This window comes from Chinchilla lanigera, unplaced genomic scaffold (assembly GCF_000276665.1).
Source record: "Chinchilla lanigera isolate Chin_1 unplaced genomic scaffold, ChiLan1.0 scaffold00048, whole genome shotgun sequence".
NCBI lineage: Eukaryota > Metazoa > Chordata > Mammalia > Rodentia > Chinchillidae > Chinchilla > Chinchilla lanigera.
Window position 1 is genome coordinate 4,981,308 of NW_004955449.1, and position 10,242 is coordinate 4,991,549.

General features: G+C 40.4%; 1 protein-coding gene across 6 annotated transcripts in view; it reads left to right on the forward strand.

Annotated features, from left to right (window-relative positions):
* Positions 1-10,242, forward strand: part of Fastkd1 (FAST kinase domains 1) — a 44,296-nt gene that overhangs the window by 7,177 nt on the left and 26,877 nt on the right. For 5 of the 6 annotated variants that reach the window (XM_005393257.2, XM_005393259.2, XM_005393258.2 and 2 more), the window contains exons 3-5: positions 1,126-1,194; positions 6,820-6,945; positions 9,055-9,453. In XM_005393257.2, the coding sequence (XP_005393314.1) occupies positions 1,126-1,194; positions 6,820-6,945; positions 9,055-9,453 (594 nt within the window). The remainder of the gene's footprint in view (positions 1-1,125; positions 1,195-6,819; positions 6,946-9,054; positions 9,454-10,242) is intronic. The other variant, XM_005393260.2, reaches the window with a different exon arrangement.

Here is a 10,242-nt window from a genome sequence, read left to right on the forward strand (position 1 = left end):
TAGAAAAAACTTAGAGATAAAGTTCAGCATTAAGAAATTTTACAATGTTTGCAAAGAAATGTGGGCATTTGGGATTCTTTTCTAGATTCTCTGAAAATAAAGGAGTCAGCAGGTGCACAAGGAAGATATTAATCTTAGTGATGGAAGAACAACAGTTTTCTAAGAGCCCAACTTTCCAGAGTTATTTAAGTAGCTTTAAATGTCAGTGTTACACAAGTCAGAGATCTGGTTTTTTTGGGCATGGATGGGAAGAGGATCAGTATTTATAGGAAAGGGACTTTAGGCCTTACTTCATTGGGCATTGATGTTAAACTTAAAAAAAAAGAATTTCTTTTTATTTGGTCATCTTTCTAAGGTTACAGAGTTTATTCTCCAAAGTATATTAAGGGAATATTTAATGATTAAGATGACAGGTGGCTATCAGCGTTTTTCTATATTTTATATACTTTCTCCTATAAAATCTCCTATAAAATATTCTTATAACCAGAATAAAGTAATACATGTTATATATCCTTTTTTTTTTTTTTTTTTTTTTTTTTGTCTTTTTGAGACAGGTTCTCACTATGCAGTTCAGGTAGGCCTTGAACTCACTTTGTAGCCCCTGCTGGCCTCAAACTCTCAACCATCCTCCTGTCTCAGCCTCCTGAGTGCTGGGATTACAGATGTGGGCCACCAAGACTGGTTGGTGTTACATGTTCTTTTAGCATAAAATGTATCATTGAACTTTTTTTTTTTTTTTGAGAAAGTCTTTGCTATATAGTTTAGGCTGGCCTTGAACTCACTATGGAGAGCAGGCTGGCTTTGAATTTACAGTGATCCTCCTGCCTCAGCCTCCTGAGTGCTGGGATTACAGGCCACCACACCTGGATGAACATTTTGTTTGTTCAATAGAAGGCATTGAAATGAGCAGATAAAAGTATGAACCATGAGATAAAATACAGATATTAATTAGACTCTATCAAGACGTCTGAATACTGAAGTGAGGAGTAGAGCGGAAATGAGGACTGCCCATGTAAGAAGAAAATAAATTGAAATTCACTTTTTCTTTATAACTTTTATTACATGACTTAAATAATTTTTTAAATGTGTGTTTGTATAGAATTATTTTCTCTTGTTTTTATTGAGGTTTGCTGTCGCAGCCCACGACCCGCTAGTTGAATCACTAGTCACAGAAGCATGGAAAAGGTTGGAAAGGCAAGTATTCTGGATTCCTCCGAGGTCAGGGCCTTCCTTTTCTGGTATGCACAGTAAGTTTTAGTGCTGTGGGCGTCAGAAATTGCAAGCCTCCCGTGGCGCAAGAAACAGAGCAGGCACTTGAAGCGGTGGAGAAAACCAAGCTCTTTATTAAGCCAGCTCTCACCCCGAGGAGATAAGTTCTCCACATTCTGGGCAACAAATAGTGGGGCCGGGGAGGTTTTATATGCTTGTTTAAATTGGGGGGGCAGAGCAAAAGGGGGAGCTAAGTGGGATTTTGCAGAAACACTTTGCGGAGGTTACATTTTACAGTTAGGGGAGGTTTTAGGTACAGGGCAGGAGTTCACAGGAACATTCTATCCTTGACAGACAAGCATAGAACATTTCCTGCTGCACTTGGGGCAGGAGGCAGAAACTTGTAGAAACAGAGGTCGGGGCTTCAGGCTTTAGGGTTCCTCTTTAATGGGAAAATACTGGGGAGCTGCTGCCTGCCTATTAAACTTAATTGAAAAAAATGTATTTAAGCGCAATTTAGTTTGAGGGCTTTTGCTTATGTAATGTGTATTCTTTTGTTCTCTTCTTTTTCATTCTGGTTTGGTTTGGTTTGGTTTGGTTTGGTTTGGTTTTAGATTAGGTTTTTGAGGCAGGGTCTTGCCGTATAGTTTAGGCTGACCTCAATATGTAGCCCAGGCTGACCTCAAACTCACAGCAATCCTCCTGCCTCAGTCTCCCCAGTGTTAGGATTATAGGTGTGTGTTACCATGCTCAGCTTGTGTATTCTTTCTTAAATAAAGGAAAATCCAAATGTTTCAAAAGTACAGTGTACTTTTCCACATAAATAATTGAATATAAATGGGGTAAAATATGTAACAGCTATTCATGGGACTCTTGTCTGGAAGAGTTCTGTTTCTCTGATTGGCTGGAGTTAAAACCTAAAAGTGCGGGAGCCATAAAAGAAGAGGGGGCACAAGTTCAATAGCCTGAAAGGCCATGGAATGCTTTTTATGGGCATCTGCAGCTGCTTGTGCCTCACTCTGTTTTTATGCAGTTAGTAACCGAGCTTATGAGTGACTTCGACCCTTTTTAAAGAGAGTATGTTTTAGGTCCACTATGGTGGACAGTATTAATTGAGATGTATTTTTTGTACTATGCACGTTACATTTTCAGCATGTTGCCATAATCGATAATAATCAAGAAAAATGAGAAATCCACTGAGGGTATTCTTATCAGTATAGGGAAGTTCATTTTATGAGTCTATATGGGAAGATCTAGCTGAGATAATAAAGCTCATTTTAGAAAAGCTTCGGCTATTTTTGAAAACTTTGAATTACTTTTTAACCTGGGAATTCTCAACAGCTGAGAGCCGTTATTAGTGAAATAGGCAAATGGCAGTGAGGAAAAGGAAAATCAATATGGGGAAGAGAGAGGAGGGCTTGAAAAACCACAGAACAACCCCCCTTGAAAGCAAATAGAAGCTGGGTTAGAAAGGAAAGGGCTGTCCATAATAAACAGCTTCGAGGAGAAGAGGTTTGTTTTGGCTCATGGTGTAGAAGCTTCAGACTTTGCAGGGTTGGCAGCACGGTGGGAGGACGGCTGCTCAGGTCCTGGCATTCAGGAAGCAGGGAGACAAGGGACAGCCAGGGAGGGAGGTGCACCCTAGCAGGCCATGCCCTCGCCATTTACCTCTTCAGACCAGAGCCTGCCTTCTACCGTCACATTCAACTAGGGTGCTCACAAGGTGCATCCACCTTCTGAAAAACTGCAGCTGTAAGTGCAGGGGGATTAAGTGTACGAAGACGTGAGGGGCCATCCAGACGCAAGCCGTAACAGGCTGGGTTCAGTTAAAGGGGGACAGAACAGTTCTCTAGGTTTGGAATTCTGTATCCACTTCCTGAGCCGTGGTTTTAGTTAGTTTCACTAAAACTAAACTCCTCTGTCTTCTCATCACTCCATCCTTGCATGCTCTCTACCTGTAACTGGAGTCAGAGGCCTTTCATGTTGGGTGAGGACTGTAATCTACTTATTTCTGTTTTGTGTTTTTGAGATAGGATCTTGCTACATTGCCTAGCTTAGCCTAGAACTTGTGGACTGGAGTTTTCTGCCTGCCTCAGTCTGTCTATGGAAGTACAGCCATATACCATGATACAGTCCCGAGGGTAATCTTACATCCTTGTGCAAACAACAAATAATACATACTGTACTTACTATATCTTTTGGGTTAAATTTGGTCATTGTTTTATTTATTTATTTATTTATATAATGATCATTGTTAGTAATAGGTCAAAACAAATTATTTTTCCTTTTAAAGCACTAAGCACTAAGTGTAATATAAATGGCAGAGCATGAATAAATCAGTTGTAAAATAGATTATTTTGGTTTTAGAATCTATGAAATGATTAAATTTTACACATACAAGTGGACTTCCCGAGGAATCACTTTTTCTTTGTGAGACAAGGTCTTGCTTTGTAGACTGGCCTTAAACTTACTCTGCAGCCAAGGTTGGCCTCGACCTCTCAATGATCCTTCTGCCTCAGCTCCCTGAGTGCTGAGGTTACAGGTGTGTGCCACCACACCTGGCCTTACTGTCTATTTTATATCCTTTATTTTGCTCTGTATTTATATTTTAGCTTTCTCATGTTGTGGAAAGCATGCGATATTTAAGTTATATATCTGATTTGTGTCACTTAACAGTTGGTCTCCGGGTACATCCATTTACCTACAGATGACTCATTTTCCTTCCTTATGGCAGAATAATATAGTAAGTCCCCAACTTATGAGTGAGTTCTGTCCTCAGAGATGTTTGTAAGTTGGATTCATTCATAAGTCCAACAAAGTAAATCTTACACACCTTTGAAATGTAAAACATTAAAAAACCTAAACACATACACAAATATAATAAATAAATTATTTTTACTTTTTTTTCCAGTTTCCTTAAAATGGTGGGACAGTACAGTGCAGCAGCTGGCGTCTGGGGGACCACCCAGAGTGGACTGACAGGAAGGGTTACTGACTGGAGGAGGCAGGGCAGGTGGGAGACGGAGCTGAGGGGTCCTCAGCAACAGGGGAAGGAGGGCAAGATGGAATTGCACTCACAGCTGATGTTGATGAATGGGTTTTTGATGGGTTCACTTCTGCCTACCCTCTTGAGAAAACGATCCGGTGATGTCTGAGTACTGGCTCTTTCTCCCTCATCATAGATGACTTAGTATTCCTAAACGGCATTCCGAGCAGCTGCTGCAACCTTTGTGTATCATCCCACGCTGGAGTCCTGTGCCTCAGAACCTAACAGTGCTTCTTCAAGTAAAGAAAATCCCCTTGCCATTTCCTGTGTTGCGAGTCTCTTTGGTTCTATAGTTCCTCCTTCTTCTTGACCCTCTTCATCTTCTTGCTAGGGCTCTAGTTCCATCAGACCCTCAGCAGCAAGCTCCTCATGTTCCACAACAAGGAGTTCAATGGAGTCGTCTTCTTACGGATCCAGCTCCAGCTTCTTGCTAAGGGGCACCAAGTTGTTGAAGACCTCTTTGGACTCCTTACCCATCCCCTCAAGTCCATGAACTTCATGACCAAACTGTGGGAAAAGTTCTTCCAAATCCCATTCATGGTGATAGCCAAAACCTCACACCAAGCGAGGTGGAATTTTTTATGGCCTTGTACATGTTATAGTCTTTCTAAAATTGTTGCAAGGTTATTCCTGTTTCATCAGTTGCCTTCACTGCCTGGCAAAAAGTGTGATGTAAATAATATTTCTTGGAAATCGCAATAACTCCTTGATCCAGAGGTTGGATGGGTGCTATAGTATTCGGTGGCAGATGCACTACTTTAATGTTGGGTTGAAAGTCATCCATGAATTGGGGGTGACCTGGCATATTTGTCAAGCAGCAAAAGAGTGTAAAAAAGGATATCTTTCTCCAAGCAATATTTCTCTATCTCTGGGATAAAGTGGTGGAAAACCCAGTCCTGGAAGATGGCCTGTGTAACCAGGTTTCGGAGTTACTCTTCCACACAGCAGATAGTGAGCCCTTGGCTATGTTTTTGAGGGCTCTTGGGTTCTCTAAATGATAAATTAAAAGAGGCTGCAGTTTCACATTGCCAGAAGCATTGCCGCCAAACAACAGACTAAGTCTTGTCCTTTGCTGCTTTGGAGCCTGGCATCACTTTTCCTCTTTCCTGATGTAACTTCATTCTGGCATCCTCTTTCAGAGCAGTCCTGTCTCACTGATGTTTAAAATCTGTTGGGGTAAATGCGCGCCTTCATCAATAATTTCTCTAAGGGTTGCTGGAAATTCTTGAGCAGCTGTGGTATCTGCACTCACAGCCTCACCACTTACTTTCTGTTGTAAAGGTTGGCTATAGCCTTGAATCTGTTAAACCAGCCATGCTGGCAGTGAAAGATGCACGTTTACCCACTTTATCTTCAGGTCTTTAAACAGGCTTTAGCTTTTTCTTAAATAAGCATTAAGCTGAGTGGGACTCGATGCTGATGCTGATGCTGATCCTGATCCTGATCCGGTCTTTAAACAGGCTTTAGCTTTTTCTTAAATAAGCATTAAGCTGAGTGGGACTCGATGCTGATGCTGATGCTGATGCTCATCCTGATCCTGATCCTGATCCTGATCATGCATCCACACACTGAGAAGTTTCTCCACCTCTATCACTATACCATGATTTATGGATATTATTGTTGACTGCATTGGCACAGCAGACTTCACATGTTCTGTGATCCTGTCCTTGTCCTTTAGAACTATGCCAAGGGTGGAGCAATTCAGGTTACGAGAACAAGCAAGATGTACCATCTTTTTGCCTCGGTCCAATCTCTCAATTATTTTCACTTTCATGGTGATTGCTGTGTGCTTCCCAGCGGTCCCCTCCACATCACCACTGCTTTTTCTCTTCTGCACATCCTGGGCTCTGAGCACTGCACTACAGTATGCTACCACACTGTACAGTAAGCACACAACAGCACCACTATGACAATGTCCCGCAGACACGCGAGCCAGCTCTGTGATTTGTTTCCATCTATGAATGTTTGTAACGTGAGGTCCCATAGCATCTGTGAAAGTTCGTAACTTAAATGTTTATGTAGGGGACTTACTTATTCCATTGTGTGTAAATACCACATTTTCTTTATCTGTTCATCTGTTGATGGACAGATGTCCATAGGCTGCCAGCAGGAAATGAAACACGGAGTGTGCTTGGAGTTTGCAGATGGCATAGCCAGGAAATAAAATCCATTCGTGTGAATTGGCCGGGGCAGTTCTGTGTGTGGTGTGCAGGCTGAAGTTTTTCACAGAATTATTGTAGTAGTGGTTCTCAAAAATTGTCCCCTTAAAATTATAAGTAAATGATTCAAATAATTTTGAATAATTTTCCCTTTATAATTTGTTACTTTTCTAATAATAATCAAAATTTTAGAAAAATTTATACTACTACTATTATTGGTTGGTTGCTTTTTATATTTTTACATTTTTAATTAAAAGTACTCTGAGAAACTCATTTAGAGATAGCAGTACACAATGTATTGACCATTGTTACCCTCCTATCATCTTGTTTTGAAATTTTGTTTTTTGTTTTTCTCTCTAAAATAAAAAAAAGTACTAATACTCTTTTGTGTATTTCTTTTACTAGGCTTGATATTAATGTGCTGTCAACATTTTCTGCTTGCCTAGCACATCAACATTTGCGCTGCAGTCCATTAATGGGCAAAATAGCTGATATTGTAAATAGGAAGTTGGAATCTATACAGGACTTAAGGTAAACTCATTTAGGGACTTGTATTATGGTGGAAAGGTCTTAGGCTTTCGATGCAGAAATGGATTTGCCAGTGGTATTTATGGGGCTTAAGGCTAATTTGCTCTCCTCATCTATAAAACAGTAATACATGCTGTGCAATATTGTGGTTGGGATTAGAGATAAGATGAAGTATAACATAATTTCATAGAGATCTGTGAAGGGTCTGTTGAGATTTTTATCTTACAGGCTAACAGATTTTCCTGGCACATTTTCTTTTCTTCTTTTTCCCTCCTTCTCTTCCTCCTCCCCCTCCTCCTTTTTATTTTTAATTTTTTTAAATTTTTTGGTGCCACTGATGGAATCTCGGGCTTAATGAATGTTGGGTAAGTGCTGTCCCAGTGAGCTGCATCCCCACCCCATCTGCTAGATGATCATACTTGCAGGCAGAAGACATTAGTTGCCTACATCTAAGGGAGAGAGAGAGAGGAAAGAGGGCAAACATTTGAATGCAAACATGTGTGTAGTTTAATCCCCAAACACCCTTTTCAGATGAGCATTTATACCTTCATTTGCTGCATAGGAAACTAAGGCTTTGTGTGCTCAGACAAGGTCTTTCTAAGTTGCCCAGGCTGGGCCTCAACCTGCCATCCTCCTGCCTCATTTCGACTCCCAAGAATTTACATTAGGTCTTCTCTGTTTTGCACACTTTATTATTATCCAGCCTTATATTTGTAGTTTTCTGGGTTTTGTAAACCTATTAATGTAAAATAGTCTGTTGAAAACACAGACTATGCTGAGGTGGGAATTAGAGCTGGCACAAAACCGTTGAAACAACTTGGCAAAATCCGTCAAAGTCACAGAGACCCGGAGCAGATTCCCAGAACAGGATCCAGGGTGCCTCTGTGAATCCTGCACACTGAAAACGGAACCAATTAGAAAAGTGCATTTTCAGTCATTCGTTTACATAGGGCACAAAAACAAGTGAGTCTCTGAGTGGTGCCAGGCCAAGTGAGTTTTTGGTGAGACGACGGTCCCAATTCCTTATTTGCATGAGAGAAAACCCAGTCTAGGAATTTCAGGTCCAAAAGAGCCCCTTCCCTTGTGCTCAAGACTGCTGGGAGCCAGTTCACTGGCCTGTTCCTTCGGAGTGTACGCTTTTCCACCTTCAATAAATGTACATCTGTGCTGCTGCCGCCTTTTCTGTGTGTTTTGTTCAAGTCTTTGTTCAGGACACAGAAAACCTGGAAAAAATTTCTTGGGGACCCATTAACCAGCAACACTTCAGTAATTTTGAAGTCTTTCATAGTGCCTAGAGAAGTGACTTATGCTCTGTAAGTGTCCACTGAGTAAAGGAATGTTTAGTGCCACTCCGCGTGCAGTACTGCCTTGCTGTTGTATTAATACCAGCATAGCTTGAAATGCGGAAACATGACATCATTCACAAAGGTTTTAGTAGTAAGTCGGGTGTGGTGGTCCATGGCTGTAATCCCAGCACTGGGAGGCTGAAGAAGGAGGATTGCAAATTCAAGCCCAGCCTGGGCAATTTAGCAACTTAGTGAGATCCTGTCTCAGAATAAAAAAGAATGTCAAAAGTCTGGGTTCAGTCTCCAGAAAGGAGTAATGAAAAGATCAACTTGCAAAAATACAAAATGAGATTTTCATTGCCTATTGGTCCAAAGTTATTTCTTTGTAAATTTCACTAAATTTTTTTTCTATTGGCAGTTTGTCTGTAGAACAAGATATTTTATACAGTTAGTGAAAAAGATTGTTTTAATTATTTCTGTCTAAAAGTGCTCGATTACTAGGTAATCTGAGTTTAAGTCCTACCAGTATTTAAAAGAAAAAATTTTGGCCAAGCGTGGTGGCGCATGCTTGTAATCCCAGCACTTGGGAGGCTGAAGCAGCATTGCCGCAAGTTTGAGGCCAGCCTGGACTACATCATGAGTTCAAGGCCAGCCTGGAAATGTAGTGAGACCCTCTCTCAAAACAAAAACAAAAGCAAAAGCAGAAAGGTTTTATGGTATAAAACAATCTTTTCACCAATTCTTTTCCGTATCTAATTATTTTGTTTTAGAATAGGTCATTTTCCTCGGTAATGTAAAAATCTTTGTGTCTTTTTCCATTTTTTAGGTCTTTGTCTGTCTTGATGACCAACATATCTTCTTTAATATCACAACATTTTCAAGAAAAATTAATAAAGAAAACAGAACTTCTTTTTGACACCATAGATTCTTCTCAGGTCAGCACTGCAAGAAAAATAGTACAGTTTCTCAGGAATGTTAAATGTACTCATTACCCACTATTAGAGCAGTGTGATAAAGTGTTTTTAAGCAATGCGGCGCACCTTGATTTGGATTCCATCAGTAACATACTTGCTATGTATCAGTTTCTACGGTTCGATAGTTTTGAATTTGTTTCAGTGGCTAAAAAGAGGCTCACTGAGATGATTCCTTTGTTCGAGCACCCTGAAGCCTTTGTGAAATTGTTCGTTGCGTTGGGACCAGTGGCAGGACCTCAAGAAAAGAAACGGTAAGTTCAGCTTAAAATGCTTTGTATTCTTGTTTACAAGGTATGGAGCCTTCCAGCTTGGTCCCCTGATCTCTGGGAGGCTCAGAAATAACCCCACTAGACTGTTGAAGCCTAAATAATCTACGTTGTTGTGCTCCTTGGTTCTTTTTCTGGTTATTCTCTTTTACATCTGCTACCCTTAGCTGGTATGTTCTGAGGTTCACCAAGAAATCCATGGTACTGGACCAACACAGAAAAAGATGAGGAAATTTGGGTTCTTTTATTCTCTTGTCCTAGGCCCTTTCCCACCCAGCACTAATGGAATATTTAGAACTATAGTAGTCCTAGTCATGGACCATTTTATACTTTGTTGTCCTCAACATGTTTGCCATCAGAGTACTTGAGACACGGTGCCATCTGTCCCCACATCAGGTTTGAGTGGATTTGTCTCGATTATCCCTTTTAGGAGTTTCCAGCTTTGCTAGATATAGATAGAAATACCTGGGGTGTAAAAATGAACAAATATTACATTAATACATAAGATTATTATGACCGGTACATAAGAATTATAGTAGTCTTATGCCAGGGATATAGTGGCATAAGCGCCTGCCTAGCAAGCACAAAGTCCTGAGTTCAATTCCTGGTACAAGAAAAAAAGAATTTTAGTTATCTTTCTAGATAGCTGGGTTTAGTAGATTCACTTAAGCAGGGCTTCTAAGAGCTCATGCAACAGAGAAAGCTGCATCATTATTCTGTTAGGAAAAACTTTATGGGGAAGTTTTATTTTATTTTATTTATTTTATTTTTTTT